The sequence below is a fragment of the Hypanus sabinus genome, chromosome 3, assembly GCF_030144855.1.
Source record: "Hypanus sabinus isolate sHypSab1 chromosome 3, sHypSab1.hap1, whole genome shotgun sequence".
Classification (NCBI taxonomy): Eukaryota; Metazoa; Chordata; class Chondrichthyes; order Myliobatiformes; family Dasyatidae; genus Hypanus; species Hypanus sabinus.
This window is the reverse complement of record NC_082708.1, coordinates 174,047,089-174,071,375: the sequence shown is the minus strand read 5'-3', so window position 1 is coordinate 174,071,375 and position 24,287 is coordinate 174,047,089. Positions and strand designations below refer to the sequence as shown.

Genomic DNA, 24,287 nt, shown 5'->3' with positions numbered 1-24,287 from the left:
AACATTTTTGCTATGAAGGAAATACAGCCAAATTCGGCCTCACTGATTCCTGTGGTAAAGAAAAATTAGGATTAGATTTGTATTTTCTAGAATTTTGAACATGAAACAGTACAGTGCAGGCCCTTTAGCCCATGATGTTGTGCTAACCTTATAAACTACTCTAGCATTATTCTGACCTTCACGCCCACATAGCCCTCCATTTTTGTATCATCCATATGCCTATCTATGAGTCTCTTAGTTGTCTCCAATGTACCTGCCTCTGGCAACAGCTTCCACAACTCTAACACTCTCTATGTAAAATGCTATCTCTGACATCCCCTTTAGACTTTCTTCCAAACACCTTAAAGCTATGCCCCCGTCATATTAGCCATTTCTACTGTGGGAAGAAGTATCTAACTATCCATTTTATCTACATCTCTTATCATCTTGTACACCTCTCTCAAGTCACCTCTTATCCTCATTTGCTCCAGTGGGAAAAGCTGTATCTCAATTAACATATCCTCATAAGCCATACTCTCTAACCAACATCATCCTGTATAGATACTTAGATAGCAAATGTACTTTAACTCCTTAAAAATCTCCCCTGCACCTCTTTAAAGAGTCCACATCCTTCATACAGAACTGAACACGATATTCCAAGTGGTCTAACCAGAGTTTTATAGAACTGCAACATAGCCCTTCAACTCAACCCTCCAACTAATGGAGGCCAACACACCATACCCCTTCTTAACCACCCTATCAACTTGCGCTGCAAATTTGAAGGATCGAAGGACCGAGAAAACAACATCTCTCTGTTCCTCTACACTGTTAAGAATCTTGCCATTAACTTGGTGTTTTGCCTTCAGCTTTAACCTTCAAAATGTAAATCACTTCATACTTTTAAGGACTGAAATCCGTTGCCACTTCTCAGCACAGCTCTGCATCCTATCAGTGTCCCATTGTAACCTATAATACTATCCACAACCAACAATATTTGTGTCAACTGTAAACTTACCAACCCATCCTTCCACATCCTCATTCAAGTCAATTATAAAAATCACAAAGAGCTGTGGACACAGAACAGACCCCTGTGGGATATCACTGGTATCTGACCTCCAAGCAGGATATGTCCTATCTACGACCAACTTCTGCGTTCTGTGTGGAAGCCAGTTCTGAAATCTCACAGCCAGGCTTCCCTGAATCCTATGCCTTTGACATTCTGTATGAGCCTACCATGGGGAACCTTGTTAAATAACTTACTAAAATCTATGTATACCACATCCTCTGCTCTGCTTTCATAGGTTAGTTTTGTCACTTGCTCAAAGAATTCAGGCCTGTGAAGCATAACCTACCCCTCATAAAGCCATGTTGGCCATCCCTAATCAGACTATGTTTCTGTTATGTTCATAAATCCTGTCTCTAAGAATTCTCTAGAATATTTTGCCCATCACTGATGTAAGACTTACTGATCTATAATTCCCATGGTTATCCCTATTAATATCCGAAGTATAAATTGGGGATTTCAACCAGAACAACTTAAAAACCTCTGAACTACTACTACTACCAACATATCACCCATGGAACCGGAGGAGCCAATACACTTGACCTCCATTAAGAATGCTTACCATGCCATTCCACTCCCCCATTTTAGAAACTCTGATCACTTGGCTATACTTCTATTCCCAGCAAATAGGCAGAGATTAAGGACCACAGCACCAGGGGCGAGGTCCAAGAAAGTATGGCCAAGGGAGGCGGAGAGGTGATGGATGACTGCTTTGAGTTGGTGTACTGGACAATACTCAGGAATTCGTCTTCAAGTCTGAATGAATACAAGTTTGTGTGCCTTTGAGAATATAGTGGACATACCCAAATGTAAAGTCATTGGGTGTATTTAAAGCAGAGATAGATATATTCTTGATTAGCCAGGGATTCAAAGGGTATGGGGTGAAAGCAGGGGAGTGGGGATGACTGGAGGAAATGGATCAGTCCACGATTGAATGGCGGAGCAGATTCAATGGGCCAAATGGCCTACGCCTGCTCCTATATCTTATGGTCATGAGTGAACCAGGAGATTTGTAGTCTTCTGAGGGCTGGATTTGAGACATTCAAGACCAGTGATCCAGGAATATATAAGAAGTGTAGGTATGACTTGTGAAAGGCTATCTTTAAGACTGAGAAAAACAATTCCAAGTGAGGTTCGAGATGGAATCTGATACACATCAGCTCTGGCAGGTTTGCAGACCATTACTTCTGACAAAGAGAAATCTAACATTAAGAACGGCTGTGATGATTCACTCCTAAATGAGCACAAGACCTTTTATGCACACTTTGAAAAGGAGAATAAAACTACATCTATGTGAATCACTGCAGCATCCGGTGACACTATGATTTCTGTCTCAGAGGAAGACATCAGAACATCTTTCAAGAGGGTGAACCCTCTCAAGGTATCAGGCCCTGATGATGTACCTGGTAGGATCCTGGAAACCTGTGCCAAGCAACTGGCAGGAATGTTCAAGGACATCTTCAGACTCTGATTGCTGCAGTCAGAGGTTCCTACCTGCTTCAAAAGGGCGACAATCATATCAGTGTGCTAGAAGAGTAGGGTGAGCTTCTTCAACAACTATTGCCAAGTAGCATTCAGCAATCATATCAACTGTGATGAAGTTGAGATTGGTCATGGCTAGAATCAACTCTTGCTTAACAAAGGACCTGCACCCACTGCAATTTGGCTTTTTCCACAGCAGGTCTACAATGGATACAAACTTACTGGCTCTCCAATTGGCCATGGATCACCTGGACAATAGTAATGCTTATGTCAAGCTACTGTTTTTGATGATAGCTCTGCGTTCAACACAATCATACCCTCAGTTTTAATCAAAATGCTCCAAACCTGGGCCTCTGTACCGCCCTCTGCAACTTGATCCATGACTTCCTCATCGGGAGATCACAGTTTGTGCAGGTAGGAAATTACATCTCCTCCTTGCTGACAATCAACACTGGTGCACTTCAAGGATACATGCTTAGCCCACTGCTCTACTCTTATTATACCTATGACTGTGTGGCAGGCCACAGCTCAAATGCTGTCTACAACTTTGCTGATGATGCAACTATTGACAGAATTTCAGATGGCGAGGAGGAGGCATGCAGGAGCGAGTAAAACAGCTGGTTGAGTGGTGTTGCAACAACCTTTTTCTCAACATCAGTAAAACCAAGGAATTGAATGTGGATTTCAGGAAGGGGCAGTCAAGGGAACAAACACACCAGTCCTCATCAAGCAATCAGAAGTACAAAGGGTTTGTTTCAAGTTCCTGAGGATCAACATATTGATGCCATTATAAAGAAGACATGACAGGGGCTATACTTCATTAAGCGTTTGAGGAGATTTGGTCTGTCACCAAAGACTCACAATTGTTAACAGAGGTACAGTGGAGAGTATTCTAACTGGTTGCACCAGCACCTGGAAAGGAGGGCACATTGCACAGTATCAGAAAAAGCTGCAGAAAATTGTAAAGTCAGCCATCATCATCATACACACTAGCATCCCCAATATCCAGGACCCTTCAAAAGGCGATGCCTGAAGAAGGCAGCAACTATCATTAAGGACTCCCATCACCCATGAATGCCCTCTTCTGAGTGCTGCCATCAAGGCAGAGGTAAAGGTGCATGAAGCCAACACTCAACAGCTTCTTCATATCCACCATCAGATTTCTGAATGGACAATGAACCCACGAACACTTCCTCAGTAACTTTCCCTCCCTTTTTGCAGTACGTAGTTATTTTTTAAATTATACTTATTGTAATTTCTGATTTTAGTACAACATATTGCAATGTATTTCGAAACAACAAATTTCATGACATATGCTGGTGATAGTAAACCTGATTCTGATCCCTATTACCTTTCTTCAACAAAAGAATAAGCGGCACGGTAGCATAGTGGTTAGTACAACACTTTACTGTACAGGTGACCCAGGCCCAATTCCCACCACTGCCTGTAAAGAGTTTTGTACATTCTCCCCATAACCACATGCATTTCCTCCAGATACTCTGGTTTCCTCCCACAGTCCAAGGACCAGTTAGTAGTAAATAAACATTTGCCACCCTCCAATCTTCCGGTACAACTCCTATGGCCAACATGAAAAGGTACAGCAATCTCTTCCCTTGCCTTATTTGAAGATCAAAAGGGAAGCTCAGTGAAATTTCTAAGATATCGACAGAACTGTTCAGACTGGAGGTAGGTAGCATAATTCTAACATTGATGGAGTCTGGATCCAGGATTAACATCTTCAACATAAGTATTTCCACAGAATCTGGAAAACCACAATAAAAACACATAAAAAAAAGGCTGGAGGAAGTCAGCAGGTCAGGCAGCATCTATGGAGAGGATTATAATGAAGGGTCTTAGCCTGAAATGTTGATTGCTTATTCCTCTTCATGAATACTGCCTAACCCGCTCAGTTCCTCCAGCATTTTGTGTGTGTTAACATCTTTAGCATGGCGGATAAGCCATTTCAGACTGTGATGTGGAGGAATATCTTCAACTATGAAAATATATACCTCAGAAGCAATTGAGGCCAAATTATTAAATATATTCAAGAAGTTATATTCTAATGTTTAAAGACATTTAGAGATATAGGAAAAAAGCAGTAAGACTGAATTTGAATGATAAGCCATAATCATATTCATGGAAACATAGAAAGATAGAAAACCTGCAGCACAAAACAGGCCCTTCAGCCCACAAGGTTGTGCCAAACATGTCCCTACCCTAGAAATTACTAGGCTTACCTATAGCCCTCTATTTCTTTAAGTTCTAAATAGCTATCCAAAAGTTTCATGAAAGACCCTATCGTATCCGCTTCCACCACTGTTGCCAGCAGCCCATTCCACTCACTCACCACTTTCTGAGTAAAAAATTTACCCCTGACATCTCCTCTGTACCTACACCCCAGCACCTTAAACCTGTGTCCTCTTGTGGCAATCATTTCAGCCCTGGGAAAAAGCCTCTGACTATCCACATAATCAATGCCCCTCAACATCTTATACACCTCTATCAGGTCACCTCTCGTCCTCCGTCGCTCCAAGGAGAAAAGGCTGAGTTCACTCAATCTAACCTCATAAGGCATGCTTCCCAATCCAGGCAACATCCCTGTAAATCTCCTCTGCGGCCTTTTATATGGCTTCCACATCCTTCCTGTACTGAGGTGACCAAAACTGAGCACAGTACTCCAAGAGGGGTCTGACCAGGGTCCTATATAGCTACAATATTACCTCTCAGCTCCTAAATTCAGTTCCATGATCGATGAAGGCCAATACGCCATACGTCTTCTTAACCACTGAGTCAACCTGTGCAGCTGCTTTGAGTGTCCTGTGGACTCGGACCCCAAGATCCTTCTGATCCTCCACAATGCCAAGAGTCTTACCATTAATACTGCCATCATATTTGACCTACCAAAATGAACCACTTCACACTTATCTGGGTTGAACTCCATCTGCCACTTCTCAGCCCAGTTTTGATGAACCACTGTAACCTCTGACAGCCCTCCATGATTCCACAACACCCCCAACCTTTGTGTCATCAGCAAATTTACTAACACATCCCTCCACTTCCTCATCCAACTCATTTATAAAAATCACAAAGAGAAAAGGTCCCAGAACAGATCCCTGAGGCACACCACTGGTCACCAGCCTCCATGCAGAAAATGACCCATCTACAATCACTCTTTGCATTCTGTGGGCAAGCCAGTTCTGGATCCACAAGGCCATGTCCCCCTGGATCCCATGCCTCCTTACTTTCTCAATAAGCTTTGCATGGGGTACCTTATCAAATGCCTTGCTGAAATTCATATACACTACATCTACTGCTCTTCCTTTATCAATGTGTTTAGTCACATCCTCAAAAAATTCTATCAGGCTCATAAGGCACAACCTGCCCTTGACAAAGCCATGCTGACTCTTCCTAATCATATCATGCTGACTCTTCCTAATCATATCATGCTTCTCCAAATATTTATAACTCCTGCAGCTCAGGATCTTCTCCATCAACTTACTAACTACTGAAGTAAGAGTCACTGGTCTATAATTTCCTGGGCTATCTCTACTCCCTTTCTTGAATAAGGGAACAGCATCTGCAACCCTCCACTCCTCCAGAACCTTACCAATATTTTATTGAATTTTACATATATTTCACATATACAAATAAACAATAATAATAAAATAAACAGTGAAGCATGTCTTAATTTTTTTCACAATCATCAAAGGAAAAGAAATATAACATTTCACATCCTTCACATATTTAACAAAGAAATAAAATAAAAACACATCAGAAAAAAAAAACCGTAGAAGCACTCAACAACACACAGCTATTTCAAAATGACTGTGCATCTTGAAGTCCAAGAAAATCCACTAAAGGAAATTCTCCTGCCCTTCCTCTGGTTATGTAAGTCAGTCTCTCCAATACAATACAAGATGCCATCTCCTTCACCCATACATGTATCGAAGGTATATCCATTTTTCTCCAAGATAAAGCTATCATTCTCCTGGCCTGCTGAAGTCCAAAGTTAATTAAAATTGACTATTTTGAATTAATAGCAAAGTTCTTTGGATATATACCTAGTACACACATTTTTGCTTGGTGGGGCACCTTTACTCCAACAATCTCAGATATAGTCTGAACAACTGTTTTCCAGCATTTTTTTTAAATTTTAGGCAGTCCCATACACAGTGAAACAGAGTACCCATTTTTTCTAAAAATCTAACTCAAGAGTCTGGGATGTCAGGGGACCAACGGTTCAGTTTGACAGGGGTAATGTAAGTTCTCATTAACCATTTGTATTGTAATAGCTTCATTCTTGTGTTAATTGATGGTTTGGGGCTTTTAAGCATGCCATTTCCCACTCAGTCTCTTGTATGTCCCGTCCCAATTGATGATGCAAAGATCATTGCCAGAGGCTCAATAATCTCCTCCCTTGCCTCCCATAGTAGCCTGGGGTACATCTCATCTGGTACCAGTGACTTAGCCAACTTGATGCTTTGCAAAAGCGCCAGCACATTCTCTTTCTTAAAGTCTATATGCTCAAGCTTTTCAGTCCGCTGTAAGTCATTCCCTACAATCGTCAAGGTCCTTTTCCGTAGTGAATACTGAAGCAAAGTATTCATTAAGTACCTCCACTTTTTCCTCTGGTTCTATACACACTTTTCCATTGTCACACTTAATTGGTCCAATTCTCTCATGTCTTATCCTTTTGCTCTTCACATACTTCTAGAATGCCTTGGGGTTTTCCTTAATCCTGCTCGCCAAGGCCTTCTCATGGCCTCTTCTGGCTCACCTAATTTCATTCCTAAACTCTTTCCTGCTAGCCTTATAATTTTCAAGATCTCTATCATTACCTAGTTTTTTGAAACTTTCATGAGCTCTTCTTCTTGACCAGATTTTCAACAGCCTTTGTAGACCATGGTTCCTGTACCCTACCATCCTTTCCTTGTCTCATTGGAACATACCTATGCAGAACACCACACAAATATCCCCTGAACATTTGCCACATTTCTGCTGTACATTTCCCTGAGAACACCTTTCCCCAAATTATGCTTCCAAGTTCCTGCCTGAAAGCTTCATATTTCCTTTTACTTCAATTAAATGCTTTCCGAATTTGTCTGTTCCTATCCCTCTCCAATGCTATGGTAAAGGAGATAGAATTGTGATCACTATCTCCAAAATGCTCTCCCACTGAGAGACCTGACACCTGACCAGGTTCACTTCCCAATACCAGATCAAGTACAGACTCTCCTCGTTTATATATTGTGTCAAAAAACCTTCCTGAACACACCTAACAAATTACACCCCATCTAAATCCCTTGCTCTAGGGAGATGCCAATCAATATTGGGGAAATTAAAATCTCCCAACATAACAACCCTGTTATTATTGCATCCTTCCAGAATCTGTCTCCCTATCTATTCCTCGATGTCCCTGTTACTATTGAGAGGTCTATAAAAAACATTCAGTAGTTATTGAGCCCTTCCTGTTCCTAATTTCCACCCACAGAGAATCAGTAGACAATCCCTCCATGACTTCCTCCTTTTCTGCAGCTGTGACACTATGTCTGAACAGCAGTGCCACACCCCCACCCCTTTTGCCTCCCTCCCTGTCCTTTCTGAAACATCTAAAGCCTGGCACTCTAAGTAACCATTTCTGCCCTGAAACCATCTAAGTCTCTGTAATGGTCACAACATCATAGTTCCAAGTACTGATCCACACTCTAAGCTCATCCGCTTTGTTCATAATACTCCTTGCATTAAAATAGACACATCTCAAACCATCAGTCTGAGCCTATCCCTTCTCTATCACCTGCTCATCCTCCCTCTCACACTGTCTACAAGCTTTCTCAATTTGTGAGCCAACTGCTACTTCCTTCATCTCTTCAGTTTTGTTCCCACCCCCCAACAATTCTAGTTTAAACTCTTCCCAATAGCCTTAGCAAACCTCCCTGCCAGGATATTGGTCCCCCTTGGATTCAAGTGCAACCAGCCCTTTTTTTTTACAGGTCACACCTGCCCCAAAAGAGGTCCTGATGATCCAGAAATCTGAATCCCTGCCCCCACTCCAATCCCTCAGCCATCCATTTATCCTCCACCTCACTTTAATCCTATACTCACTGTCACATGGCACAGGCAGTAATCCCCAGAATACAACCTTTGAGGTCCTGCTTCTCAACTTCCTTCCTAACTCCCTGTAGTCTGTTTTCAGGACTTCCTCCCTTTTCCTACCTATGTCATTAGTACCAATATGTACTACAGCCTCTGGCTGTTCACCTTCCTGCTTCAGGATATCATGGACACGATCAGAAACATCCTGGATCCTGGCACCTGGGAGGAAAACTACCATCCGAGTTTCTTTCTTGTGTCCACAGAACTGCTTGTCTGACCCCCTAACTATGGAGTCCCCTATCACTGCTGCCATCCTCTTCCTTTCCCTACCCTTCCAAGCCATAGGGCCAGCTCTGTTGCTTCCCCTCAGGTAGGCTGTCACCCCCCCAACAGTACTCAAACAGGAGTACTTATTGTTAAGAGGGACAGCCATACGGGTACTCTCTAGTATCTGACTCTTGCCCCTCCATCTCCTGACTGTTACCCACTTATCTGTCTCCCAAGGCCCCTCCGTGACTACTTGCCTATAGCTCCTCTCTATCAGCTCCTCACTTCCCCTGACCAGATTAAGGTCATCAAGCTACATCTCCAGTTCCCTAACCTGATCCCTAAGGAGCTCAACTTGACATACCTGGTGCAGATGTGGCTGTCTGGGAGGTTGGGAGTCTATGTTTCTATGTTCTATGTTAATGGAAGTTAATGGCAGTATACTTAGGAATGTGGAGGAACGTAGGGATCTTGGGGTCCAAATCCATTGATCCCAAAAAAGTGCCATGCAAATTGATAGGGTAGTTAAGAAGGTATATGTTGTGTTGGACTTCATTAGTTGGGGGATTAAGTTCAAGAGGTACAAGGTAATGTTGTAGCTCTATGAAACCGCATTTGGAATATTGTGTTGGGTTCTGGTCACATTATAGAACATAGAACATAGAACGGTACAGCACATTACAGGCCCTTTGGCCCACAATGTTGTGCCGACCCTCAAACCCTGCTTCCCATATAACCCCCCACCTTAAATTCCTCCATATACCTGTCTAGTAGTCTCTTAAACTTCACTAGTGTGTCTGCCTCCACCACTGACTCAGGCAGTGCATTCCACGCACTAACCACTCTCTGAGTGAAAAACCTTCCACTAATATCCCCCTTGAACTTCCCTCCCCTTACCTTAAAGCCATGTCCTCTTGTACTGAACAGTGGTGTGCTGGGGAAGAGGCGCTGGCTGTCCACTCTGTCTATTCCTCTTAATATCTTGTACACCTCTATCATGTCTCCTCTCATCCTCCTTCTCTCCAAAGAGTAAAGCCCTAGCTCCCTTAATCTCTGATCATAATGCATACTCTCTAAACCAGGCAGCATCCTGGTAAATCTCCTCCGTACCCTTTCCAATGGTCAGGATGTCAAGGCTTTAGAGAGCATATAGAGGTGATTTGCCTGGATGTTTCCTGCACTAGAGCATATGTTTTATAAGGAAAGGTTGAGCGAGCTGGTCTTCTCTCTTTGGAGCAAAGGAGAATGAATGGAGACTCTATAGATGTTTATAGTATGATAAGAGGCATAGGCAGAGTTTCTTGGACTTACTGAGCCTGCCTGCAAGATAACAAATCTCAGGGTTGTATATGATGACATTTGTGCACTTTGTTAATAAATGGACTTTGAAGTTTGAACTTTGGCGGAGCAGGCTCAAAGGCCTGAATGGCTTTCTCCTATTTTCTACGCTTTTATGCTTCCCTATGGTAATAGGAAACATGATACAGTGACCCTCCTATATATTTAAGCATTGGACAGAATTAAATTTAATAGAGTATTAAGGTTTGCTACTGGGCACAATAAATAGAACAAACCTTTTTCAGAGAGTATTAGCAATAAATGAAATGAAAGAGTTCTACTTCAGATGACAGGAGAAGTATGAGTGAAAAGGAACTCACAGGGGAGCAATCAAAGGCAGGCAATGTCCGTGTTGCATTTAGAAATGTGAAATACATGAATATTTAAGGAAATTGGATTTCAGATGCCTCCGGATAAGATGGAGTGTTAGGGAGGGTTGTGGACAGAGATTAGATACAGTAATTCATTCACTGCATGGTAAGCCGAATGAAGGTTGTAAGAGCTTACAAGAGTCAAGCTTTAGCAAGACACCTGAATGAAAATCGAAGCAAATTATTGATGTTAATGGAAATTTTGGATGTAACTAAGTGATAAATTATATTCTGCATTTTATACCTCATGTTATGAATTCAGCACTGGTCCATGTAAAAAACAGTAAAATAGAGAGTACAGCATTTCCCACAAAAAAGTCATTTCAGAGTTGACATGATGGCACAAATACTAGCAGCATTTATAACCCTGTGTTGCAGTGGAAATAAAACCTTGTCTGTAAGATGGGGGGGGGGGGTTGATTTTTTGTATTTTGCATTTATTTTTATTATTAGACCACCTTTCCCAACTAAATTTACAGCCATTTTACTCATTCAAGAGAGATGCCAGAAGAAAAACATTTTCTTTCCATTTCATATTGCTTTCCTCTACACGGCCGACAGTTACATGAGACAGCATCTCAAGCTGACAGATTTTTCATGAAGCATTGGAGATAAAAAAAAATCTACCTTAAGCTGCACAGCTGCAGAGGTGAGGTTAATAGGATAGATCACAGTAAATTGTGATTAGTCTCAGTCGGGGAGATTGACTCACCACTGGTGGTTTAGTTTCTCTTCTTTGTTTAGGAATATTTGTGCAACTGGACTGATTGTTAGTAGGTATTTTTACTTCTTACCTCTTTCCTTTAGTAGTCCGAGTTCTTCCCGCCAGGCTGAAAACAATTTTCACTTCTGGTTCCAGTAACTCAGATCTTACACCTGACCCATCTATTCTATATATTATAGTCTACCTGTTCTCATAAACACAAGAAAGACTGCAGAGGCTGGGAATCCAAACACATGAAATACTGGAGGAATTCAGCGGGTCAGGCAGCATCTATGGAAATGAATAAACAGTTGATGTTTTGAGCTGAGACCCTTCTTCAGGACTGAGAAGGAAGGGGAAAGAGGTCAGAACAAAAAGGTGGGAGGGGAGGGGAAAGAGGCTACTGGAGGTGATAGGTGAAGTCAGGTGGGTGGGAAAGGCCAACGGATGGGGAAGAAGGAATCTGGTAGGGAAGCTGAATGGATCATAGGTAAAAGGGAAGGAGAAGGGGACCCAAGGGGAAGTGATAGGCAGGTGAGAAGAGGTAAAAGTCTGGAATAGATGAAGAGGGGAGGAGGGAGGGAATTTTTACCAAAAACAGAAATCAATATTAATGCCATCAGTGTGGAGGCTATCCTGACAAAATATAAAGTGTTGCTTCTCCATCTTGAGGGTGGCCTCACCTTGGTACGTGTGTAAGCCATGGTAATTTATACTGTTATACCAGCTCTCATTCCTTATCTGTACATCCCATTCCTAACCCATATCTCCCAATCATGAACTATTCAGCATTTAATACTATCATTCCCACAATCCTGATTCAGAAGTTGCAGAACCAGGGCCTCTGTTCCTCCCTCTGCAATTGGATTCTCAACATCCTAACCGGAAGACCAGAATCTGTGTGGATTGGTGATAACATATCTTCCTTGCTGATGATCAACACTAGTGCACTTCAGGGGTGTGTGCTTAACCCACTGCTCTGCTCTCTATATACACATGACTGTGTAGCAAGGCATAGCTCAAATACCATCTATAAATTTGCTGATGATACACCCATTGTTGGTAGAATCTAAGATGGTGAGGAGAGGATGTAGAGGAGCGAGATATACCTACTAGTGGAGTGGTGTCGCAGCAACAACCTGGCACTCAATGTCAGTAAGACGAAAGAGCTGATTGTGAACTTCAGGAAGGGTAAGATGAAGGAACACATACTAATCCTCGTTGAGGGATCAGAAGTCAAGAGAGTGGACAGTTTAAAGTTCCTGGATGTCAAGATCTCTGAGGACATAACCTGCTCCCAACATATCAATGCAGTTATAAAGAAAGCAAGACAGTGGCTATACATTATTAGGAGTTTGGAGAGGTTTGGCACTCAAAAACCTATAGTTGTACAATGGAGAGCATTTTGACAGGCTGCATCACTGTCTGGTATGGAGGGGTTACTGCACAGGACCGAAAGAAGCTGCAGAAGTTGTACATCTAGTCAGCTCCATCTTGGGTACTAGCCTTCGAAGTACCCAGGACAGCTTTAGGGAGTGATGTCTCAGAAAGGCAACGTCCATTATTAAGGACCTCCAGCACCCAGGGCATGCCCTTTCCTCACTATTACCATCAGGTAGGAGGTACAGAAGCCTGAAGGCACACACTCAGCGATTCAGGAACAGCTTCTTCCTCTTTGCCATCTGATTCCTGAATGGACATTGAATCTTTGGACACTACCTCACTTTTTTTAATATACAGTATTTCTGTTTTTGCATGTTTTTGTAATCTATTCAATATACGTAATTGATTTACTTGTTTATTTAGTAGTTTTTTATTTTATCTATTATCAATATTTTTTCTGCTAGATTATGTATTGCATTGAATGGCTGCTTCTAAGTTAACAAATTTCATGTCATATGCCATTGATAATAAACCTGATTCTAATTCTGTATATATCCTCATTACCTTTCACTCACTCTTACCCTATGTGTTAAACTGTTGATCTGTGCTATCTGGCTTTATCCCCATAGTTCACATTGTCCATTGCTGCTCAATATATTCCACCTTGCTTGGCTAATTTAGTTTGCTAGTTCTGACTTTAATTTACTCTGCTTTTACTCAACTTCCTCCAGTTTCCTCAACTGCCTCCTAAAATTCAGTGATCCTGCAAAATTAGAAGTCATAATGAAAAGTGCTGTGAAATCTTTATGAAAGAATCTGTTTTATTTCTGTCCATAGATGCTGTCTGACCTGTTGAGATCCTCTAGCATTGTGTGTATGTGTGTTTGTGTTGCTAAAGAAGCTGAATCATTGGATTTAGTGGACCATAACATCAACAACTCCCTGTTGAGACAATCGAAGGTTGATCTTCTTCTATAATTCTATCCAATTCTTAGGAAACTACCAGTGCCATGGGTAAAACTTCAAGCCTTAAGTGTTAGGAGTGGTATATGTGCATATCAATTTCAGGTCCAGATGGCTATTTGCATTTATAACCTCACCAGGTAATTGGGCACTATGTTGTTATTGTCTCCACCACCACAGGCCCCCTGATATCTATGCTACCAGACTCAAGGCACCTCCACTACAATGGTAAACCAAATCTACCCTTCTGCTAATCCTTCGCTGATACATCAACCATTCAACCTGTTCTGAAATGCACACCGGAAGCATTTTAATTCTGATACCAGTGATCCCTAATGGGGCTCTAATCCCATATAAATAGGGGTGATGATTATAACCAAGCTGAAGAGATGGAAAACCTAGAAAGCATGCAAAAGGATCAATTTTGTTTGTCATATACATGTTCATCTTCCAAGAGGACCACAGCCTTGTAGTGGTTTGGAGGCTTGCTTGCCTCATTGACCTAGAAGCATGTTGGCTGGAGCCAGGGCTTTATGCTTTGGCTCTTGTTAGGATCACCCATGCCAAACAGGTCAAAGTGTAGAGGACAGACTAAGAGTGGTCCACCAGTCCTCCAGGTTCCTGAGTCTTCACTCAGGACTTAATGGCTGACAGTAGTGGAAACCAAGGGGAAGCCACAGACATGGTGATGGAAGCCCTGAAGACTACCACAGATGGCTGACCGTCATTGCTACCCTAAAAGCTAGCGGCGTAACAGGCAGTAAGTAATGATACATGTAGTATACATGTAGTGTATTAGGAATTTGCTGTGTGTTGGTCAGGGCATGGCATGTAACAGAAACAACACTCAACAATTATAAAGAGTTATATAAAAATAAAGAATTACACCCAAAAATAAAGATTAAAGGATAGATATGGAATAGAACGTATTACCAGCATGTATTTGAAATGTAAACGGCAATATCAAAAGTGGTTTAAATTATCTACAATACAGCAGTGACAGCAGTAATAGATGGGGGGTGGGGAGCTAATTATTTTACAAGTCTTGTAGAATACTATATTTGTGCCTCCTTGAGTACATGGCCACCAAGACAGTCCTCCTCATTGTGATAGCCATCCCGTGGCAGGAAGGAGTGGAGGCTGCCCATGAGCGGAAGAGGCTGAAGTACGCAGAACTGGTGGCTAAGTGTAAGGAAGTTGGCAGGAGGACAATATTCTACCCTGCAGAGGTAGGATGCCAGGGCTTCGTCAGCGCATTGACAACAAGGCTTCTCCGCAATATGCCAGTGACTGGAACGAGGCTCAGAAGGGCCACCAGAGAGTTGGCTGAAGAGGCAGGAAAGGACAACTTTTGGCAGTGGATGAGGATGAAGTACAGGAATTGGGGACTGACTAATACCACTGGAAGCTGCAGGGCATGGCAGGGAGACTGCTCCACCACCAGGAGATGTACTAGGGCTAAGGGAACAAAACATCAATGAGCGGCAGTCCCTAGTTCATGACCCTGCAGCTGACCTAAGGGCACTATTGGAGGTGCGGCAAGCAGCAATACCAAGAAGGAAACATTTTCCTGTAAACCTCATTGAATGTCATACAGATTTGGGTAGTGTTAGTCTGAACCTGTCAGGATTAAAATTACCCTCAAATGAATACACAAGTCTTCCTTCTTGGCTGGGTATCATTACCATGAAGTGTAATTAAGTAGAGGAAGCTCAGCAGCCCTGCTGGCACCAGTTTCCCCCGGTGACATTTTACGTGGCCCCTCAGCATTGAGTTAAAGTTTGACGTGCATTACCTGGTCAGCCACAGCTCGAGCCAGTTTATCCATTCTGGACCCAGCCTCTGCGATCTTCTTTGCTGCATTGATAACATCGGAAGTATTTTTTAGCGGCCCCTTGCCCCTACAAGATATTGGAAAACAAAATAAAAGTAATAAGTGAATCTTCTAGTTCAGTAAAATTGGAGTTGAACTAATACATTGAAAATAATTTTGGAGTGGGATTAAGATCTCAATCTTGCAATTGTATGGAGAGAAAGTGAATTCTTTTGGGAACAATAAGCAAAGAAGCCTTGTATTGGATGTAAGAGAATACTAAATGATCCCTATATTAAAACAAATTAGTTGCAACAACTAGAACAACAGCAACAAATACGAGATCAACATGTCTGTTATCATTTCACCAGTAATGTAATAACAAGAAAGTCACTGACGTTCGAGAAATGGCCAAGGCAAGAATGGCTGAGAGAATAATAGATAGAAGTAAAGAGTACAAAAAGATAAATCACATCTGCAAAGGCCTCCATGATAAACGATGTTCTAAAGTCTCCACCTAAATCAGTCACTACCCTTTTCCTAGTCTGGTCTATGCTCACAGAGAATTCCCATTTTCAATTACAGCTCTTTTCAAATTATTTAAGTCCTTGTAGTATGTTCAAGGGGCATTAACAGCTTTAACCTTTGACAACAGCACTCTGAATCAGATCTATTATCTTGGGTGATATTTTAGGAGCACAGACTTATACTGCAGTTGAAAGAGATACATGTGTGTTCACCTTTATTAAATTTATTTTTAAAGTTTTCTATTTTACTTCTTTTAAATTTATCTTTACACCTCCCATCTCTTAAAATGGGAGACTCCCAGGCTTCATCGATCACCTCTCACCTTTTCATTTCATTCCCCCCTACCCCTACCCCACCCACACACCTTCCCCCTCACCTGGCTTCACCTATCACCTCCCAACTCATACTCCTGCCCCTCTGTCAACTTCTCACTTTATGCCCTCCTCTCTCACCTTGCTCCACCTATCCGCTGCCAGCTTGCGCCCATACCCCTCTCCCCCCCACCTTCTTTTTCGGTCTTCTATTCCCTTCTTTTCCAGTCCTGTTGAAGGGTCTCAGCTAGAAACATTGTCTGTTTATTTCCCTCCATTGAGGCTTCCTGACCTGTTGAGTTCTTCCAGCATTTTGAGTGTGTTGCACTGGATTCCAACATGGCAAAATCTCTGTGTTTATCACCAGGGTTCTTATGGTTTGGGGTGGAAAATAGATATTAGATAAGTGACGAACAGGCAGCATGCCACTGAGAATGCTAAGCAAACAGAGATGCACTCTGGGAGTTATGATGAATCAGAAGACTCAACAAGGGAAGAAGTGTGTGACATTGGGGGTACAAGATGACAGTATGACAAGGGCCAAGACAACCAGCTGGAGAACACGCCCATCTCTAGGTACTGCTGAAATAAATGACCTATAGGGCAAAAAATGGTATTAAGAAGAAAAAATATGCATGTATGGTAGGTGTCTGGAATACATTGCCTACTGCTGTAGTGAAAGCAGGCTTCCATGTGGTCTTGAAGAGAGAATTAGATTAACATATGGTGAGGAAGTTTTTTTCAAGGTTGCAGAGAAAAGACTGGGGAACTGGAGCTAATGGCGGTGAGCTGAAATGGACATGATGAGACTAACTGTCCCCTGAGCTGTAACCATTCTGTGATTTTGAACTGAAAGGTTTCAAGCAAAAAACAATAAAAAGTTAGTAAATTAGTGGATATGTATCAGGTATCCTTCCTCAAGTATAACTCATTTTCAGCACAGAAGAACTTTGGCACGTGTAACAGAATCACACAGTAAGGATATCACATATGCTGTATTCTACTGTACATGAAGGCTTATGGAGAGCCTTGCATGCTCTTCTGTAGCTTAAAGGTCCATCTCAACCTTGGCTGTTTTCTGTAAGTCCAGCAATACTGAATCTTACAGAACATGTCCTTATCTTCTAATATCTTCATTGATTGTCATCACTCCACTATCACAGACATCAAGCAACTCCACTACTCCTTTCTACCTGATCTTTCTCCAATTATGCTTCAACCTTCAAGAGCGTCCCTCTGCCACTGTTCCTCTGATCTCCTAACTCTGCCATGGACAAGACCTGCCACCTTGAGCATCCAGAATTTCAAATGATCACACTCTTGTTGGCCTCATACCAAACTGATGCAGGCAGCGACTCTTCCACATATTTAAACAGGTGCTTTGCTGAAGATTTTCCAGCCCATATAGTTCAATGGTCCAGTCTTAAAGAAAAAGATCTTGGCATTGCAACAGTAGATGAGCTGCCAAGGATATGCCATGACTGTCTGAGAGCATGCCAGGGTCATGCTCCATTATAGAGGAACAGGCACTTTGAAAGAAACTACTGGGCAACAGTTGCTAAAGGCTTTAAGTACTTGGAACCATTCAATATGTGGTATGTACTGTATGTGAGTGAATGATTATCTGAATGAGTGTGTGTGTGTGTGTGTTCGTTCACATTGGTACATTGGTGTTAGTCTTTTCATTTTTTGCCTGGCAGGTGAAGAGAAAGACTTGCTTTAATATGTTGCTTTCAATCGGCTCACTAAAGCACTTTACAGTCAATAAAGTACTTTAGAATTGCAGTAACTCAGGAAACACAACAGACAATCTGTGTGCAGCAAACCCCCACTGTGTAATAGTCTGATAACCAGATACTTTGCACTGTTGGTAATACAAGTTAAGGTAACAGATACTTGGCTAGGACACTTAAATAACCTTCTTCAAAATATTGCTTTGGCAATTTTATATCCACCTTAAGAGAGTCATATACAAATGACAGAACCTCTGACATTGCAGCATTCCCTCAGCACAGCAGTCATGGACTATTGATGTACATGGATCAATTCAGATAAGTAGTCTTGACCCAAAATCCTGAATGGCTATTTCCTATGATAGATACTGCCTGCCCCACTGAGTTCCTCCAGTATCTTGTGTGCTGTTCCTTTTATGCCTTGCCTAATTAAGTGTTAGCCCAAATGCCTCTTAAACATAGTACAGGTTTCCCCCACTATCCAAAAGTAGAGTGTTCTTATTAAAACCGTTTGTAAGCCGCAATGGCGTAAAACGAAGAAGCAATTACCATTAATTTATATGGGAGAAAATTTTTGAGTGTTCCCAGACCCAAAAAATAACCTACCGAATCTCCCAAACCCGAAAAATAGCCTACCAAATCATACCAAATAATACATAAAACCTAAAATGACACTAACGTAATAACAGCAGGAATGATATGATAAATACACTGCCTATAAAGGAGAAATAATGTATGTACAGTGTAGTTTCACTTACCAGAATTGGGAAGACAGTGAGTACACTGGAATGTTCACGCATTTTTCTATCATACAGTTCTTTGTAAGCACTCAAAACATCCTGCAAACCTGCCCTAAACCGACGTGCCCTTTCAAAATTAAAGTCACGTTTTTCTGCAATTATTGCAGCATTGTCAATCGTAGCAAAAATCTTTCACCGTTCAAAGCTCTGGCGGCTTGATGCTGAGAAGCTGAGTGTTTTGCTGAGAGCAGAACAAGCACTGAACGTTATTTTCGCTTTTCACCACTCTCGCTGCTCAGGGTGCTCTGTAATGGCTCGCTGCAGAACAAATGCTGAATGCTATTTTCACTTTTCGCCTTTCTTTGTAAAAGCAAAAATCCTCTTCGGATTTCTTTCGGTTAGCGAAAACAGGTACTAATGTAGGTCTTTTATAAAAGCGAAGTGGTATAAAGCAAACTTTCGTAAAGCAGGGGATACCTGTAACTGTATATGATTCCACCACTTGCTCCAAGAGCATATTCCAGACATCAGGGTAAAGAAAAGCTTACTCCTCAGACCCCTTTTAAAATGTATTCCTCTCACTTTTCACAATGCCCTTGTGTTTTTGATAGCACTACCACAGAAAAAGAAATAGATTCTACCTATGCCTCTCACAATCTCAAGCAGGTCAACCTTCTTATTCTGGGGAAAACATGCTTAGCCTCTCCAATCTGTCCCCATAACTATAAGTCCTCCAACCTAGGCAACTTCCTGGTGAATATCCTCTACATAATCACATTCTTTCTATCGGTAGGTACCGTAGTGGTTAGTGTACCGCTATTACAGCGCCAGCAATCACTGATCGGGTTTAATTCTTGCTCCTGCTTGTAAAAGAGTTAATACATTCTCCCTGTGGCCGTGTAGGTTTCCTTTGGGTGCTCTGGTTTCCTCCTACATTCCAGAGATGTGTGGTTAGGGTTAGTTATTTGTGGGAGTGCTATGTTGGCAGCAGAAGCATGGCGACACTTGCAGGCTTTCACCAGTACATCCTGACTAAGCTGATTTGTTGCAAAAGACACATTTCACTGTATGTTTCGACGTACCTGCACAAATAAAGCTAAATTTTTCTCATTATCTTCAGCGTGGTGATCAGCAATGTGCACAATATTTCAAGAGCTGTGCAGCAGTGCTTTGTAATGTCCTGACTCTTATATACCATGCCCACTCAAGTAATAAGTTAACATTCATCTTGGTTTTGCTAAAAGGGTAACACCACTGATAAGATATCACTCCTTGAGAACTGTACTAAAGTGCTAGAAGTTTTATATATACTAAAGTTCTGGACTGGAAGGTCATATACAACCACTGATTCAGAAGTGAGATTGCTTCCAACTGAGCCACCTTGACATTTAACTCTAAAACAGTTTCCACTGAATTACAAAGTGGCAACTTTGTCGGGAATGTGAGTGTACCATTTTCTCAGAAACATCAGTACCAAAAAAAAACACAGGAAGTGAACAGAGGATGCTAGCAGAATACTAAACACGACACAAGCATTTGCAATTTGAAGACTGTAAATTAAAATAAACCTTGAAAATTATGCTGAAAGTGATCAAGATCTGTCAAATCCTTCAATAAAAGCCATGTCAAAAACGGAAACTGAATTTTTTATCATTAATTTCAGGCTGAAATTTACAACCAGCTTAAAATGCACTCTTGCAGGCATTTGAACTTCATTTAACTAGTGTCTTATACTTCACTCAGATGCTCATTATTCTGCAAGCACATGGCCAATCTTTTGCAAACTACGTGGAAAAGAGTTAAGGGGCAATTCATGAAATAGTGAAGAGTTTTAGAACACCATCTGTGCTCATAATGATCATCATTTGCATTCGATGTTTTTCATCAATTTAATTTTAATTAAATAGTTCCCTGCTTTGTGCCATTAATAGGATCCAAAACCATAACCAATGGAATATGCTTCATATTCTAACTAAAGAATAGATTTCTGCAACTTGTAGGCACTTCTACTACTGTAGGGTTCAGGAAAGTTTTAATGAACTAGTCAAGCAAAAGAGATAGCAGACACAAGTCACTTCAAAAAAGTGTGAACATTATTTGGGCATTAGGAGGAAAAATGTAAGAAAAGGTAAATACAGTAACTATTAGAATACCAAGAGCAGAGAAGAAGCAGGATCTTGGATTCCATGTCCACACAACCCTGTAGGTAGCAGAACAGATAAACAAGGTGGTTAAGAAGGCATATCAGATATTTATCCTTCATGGATAATACAAAGAATATGAATACGAGGAGGTTATGGCAGGACTGTATTAAAATTTTAATTAAGGTACAACTGGGACACTGCAAATACTTCCAGCCACCACATCAGAAGAAAATTGTGATAGCACCGAAGAGGATAAAGGACAGAGTTTTACACTGCCAGGACTAACAAATCTGAACTGTGAGGAAAAATTTAATTGGCTGGGGTTGTTTTCTTTGCAACAGAGGAGACTGAGTCAAGAGGTAGTTGAAATTAATAAAGTGGGGAAGGGATTATTTCCCTTGGCAGAGAGATCAATAATGAGTTGGCATAGATTCAAAGAAGAATTGAAAGAGAGCTGAGGAATTTGCTTCACCCAAAGGAGGAAGAGAGTCTAATTCGTTAACTGAGTTGAGGTAGAAACAGATATCCTGTCACATTTAAAAATGGCTTGGATTAGAAGGTAATAATGTAACCTACAAAAGCTGAAAATTCAGATACATTTGGAGAATTCTTTACAGGCAAGAAAGAAAAGTCTCAATGGTCTTCTGTATTATAATTTTTTTCTGAGTTCATATTAAGGACTCCTTGGCATTTTTATTCCAACTGTGTACTTTATTTACCTCAAGAATTGATCAAGCATATTAATGATGTAGATTATGTGACAGTGAGCTGTGAACTAGAGAAAATAATTTTTTAAAAAATTTACTTTTGGCCCTCTTCTCTCTTGGACCACACTGTGCCGGGTCCACAGGAAATGCCATGCAACTGCACTTCACCTAGCCATCGCTGGCCAGTCTTACCCTTACCCATGCACCATTTCAACCCGAGTCACTCATCTTAGGTACGTAATCTCCAGCAAATACTTTCTACTCTGCAACCCAAGGTTCTGCTCTGCTTTAGTTGTCATCAGCTATACATATAATGTATTAAGAGCAAGAGGATAACAAGGGAAAGGTAGGACCACTCAAGAATAAAGGAGAGAACACATGCTTGAAGAAGGAGGGTGTGGGTGAGGTCCTAAATGAGTGAATTGCCTCAATATTTACCAAGGAGAAGGATATGGGAAATAGTGGAGCATGATATTATGCTAGGGCATCTTGAACTTAGGAAGAGGTAGAGATTGGTCTCTTGAAGAACAATAAAATGGATAAGTCCCCAGAGACTGAAAAAATAAATTTCAGTTTATTAAGAAAGCAAGAGATGAGCCTGCTGGGGACTTGACTTAAGAACATAAGAACTAGGTTCAGGAGTGAACCATCTGGCATGTTGAGCCTGCTCCACCATTCAATAAGATCATGTCTGATCTGGCCATGGACTCATCTCCACTTACATGCCTTCCCCCCATAACCCTTAATTCCCCTACTATGCAAAAAATCTATCCAACCTTGTCTTAAATATATTTACTGAGGTAGCCTCCACAGCTTCACTGGGCAGAGAACTCCATAGATTCACCACTCTCTGAGAGAAGCAGTTCCTCCTCATTTCCATCCTAAACCTATTCCCCCAGATCTTGAGGCTATGTCCCCTAGTTCTTGTCTCACTTACCAATGAAAACAATTTTCCTGCCTCTATCTCTCCTTTTCATAATTTTATATGTTTCTATAAGATCTTCTCTCATAGTTCCAGGTGACTCAAACTCTCCTCATAGTTTAATCCCCTCATCTCTGGAATCAACCTGGTGAACCTCCTCTGCATTGCCTCCAAAGCCAGTATATCCTTCCTCAAGTAAGGAGACCAGAACTGCACACAGTATTCCAGGTGTGGCCTCACCAGTACCCTGTACAGTTGCAGCATAACCTCACTGTTCTTAAACTCAATCCCTCTAGCAATGAAGGCCAACATTCCATTTGCCTTCTTGATAGCCTGTTGTACCTGCAAACCAATCTTTTGTGATTCATGCACAGGCACTCTCAAGTCCCTCTGCACAGCAGCATGCTGCAATTTTTTATAAATTAAATAATAATCTGATAATAGTAGGCAAAAGACGGGCAACTATAAGCCAGTTAGCTTACCATCTGTAGTTGGGAAGATGCTTGAAGCTGTCATTAAGGAAGAAATAGCGAAACAATTAGAAAGGAGTGGTTCCATTATATAGACGCAGCATGGATTCAGAAAGGGCAGGTCCTGTTTGACAAACTTACTGGAGTTCTTTGAGGACATAATGAGTGTAGTGGATAGAGGGGAACAGGTGGATGTCGTATACTTGGATTAACAGAAAGTGTTTGATAAGGTGTCACACAAGAGATAAATAAGATACGGCTGCATGGAGTCAAAGGAAGTGTATTGGAAGGATAGTGGATTGGTTAACCAATAGAAGGCAGAGAGTTGGTATAAATGGGTGTTTCTCTGGTTGGCAGTCAGAGGTGAGTGGGGTAGCGCAGGGGTCAGTGCTAGGCCCGCAGCTGTTTACAATTTACATTTGGAAGAGGGGACTGAGTGTAGCATAGCAAAATTTGTTGATGACGCTAAACTGAGTGGAAAAGCAAATTGTACAGAGGATGTGGAGAGTCTGCAGAGGGATATAGATAGGTTAAGTGAGTGGGCCAAGGTCTGGCAGATGAAATATAATGTTGGTAAATGTGAGATCATCCACTTAGGAAGGAACAATAGAAGAGCAGATTCTTATTTAAATGGTGAAAGATTGCAGCATGCTGTTGTACAGAGGGACTTTTGAGTGCTTGTTCATGAATCACAAAAAGTTGGCTTGCAGCTACAACAGGTTATTAAGAAGGTAAACAGAATGTTGGTCTTCATTGCTAGAGGGATTGAATTTAAGAGCAGGGAGGTCATGCTGCCACTATACAGGGTACTGGTGAGGCTTCACCTGGAGTACTGTGTGCAGTTCTGGTCTCCATACTTGAGGAAGTATGGAGATCAGTATACTGGCTTTGGAAGCAATGCAGAGGAGTTTCATCAGGTTGATTCCAGAGATGAAGGGGTTAACCTGTGAGGAGAGATTGAGTCGCCTGGGACTATACTCTCTGGAATTCAGAAGAATGAGAGGGGATCTTATAGAAACATACAAAATTTTGAAAGGGATATATAAGACAGAGTAGGAAAGTTGTTTCCATTGGTATGTGAGACTAGAACTAGGGGACATTGCCTCAAGATTCAGGGGAGAAGATTTAGGACGGAGAGGAGGAGAAACTGTTTTTCGCAGAGAGTGGTGAATCTGTGGAATTCTCTGCCCAGGGAAGCTGTTGAGGCTTCTTCACTGAATATATTTAAGATACGATTAGATAGTTTTTTACATAGTAAGGGAATTAAGAGTTATGGG

The 24,287-nt window shown here is 41.5% G+C and overlaps 1 protein-coding gene across 2 annotated transcripts in view; it reads right to left on the bottom strand.

The window, feature by feature from the left end:
• ctnna2 (catenin (cadherin-associated protein), alpha 2) overlaps positions 1-24,287 on the bottom strand; it is a 1,188,004-nt gene that overhangs the window by 108,318 nt on the left and 1,055,399 nt on the right. For both annotated transcript variants that reach the window (XM_059963425.1, XM_059963427.1), the window contains one exon: positions 15,438-15,543. In XM_059963425.1, the coding sequence (XP_059819408.1) occupies positions 15,438-15,543 (106 nt within the window). The remainder of the gene's footprint in view (positions 1-15,437; positions 15,544-24,287) is intronic.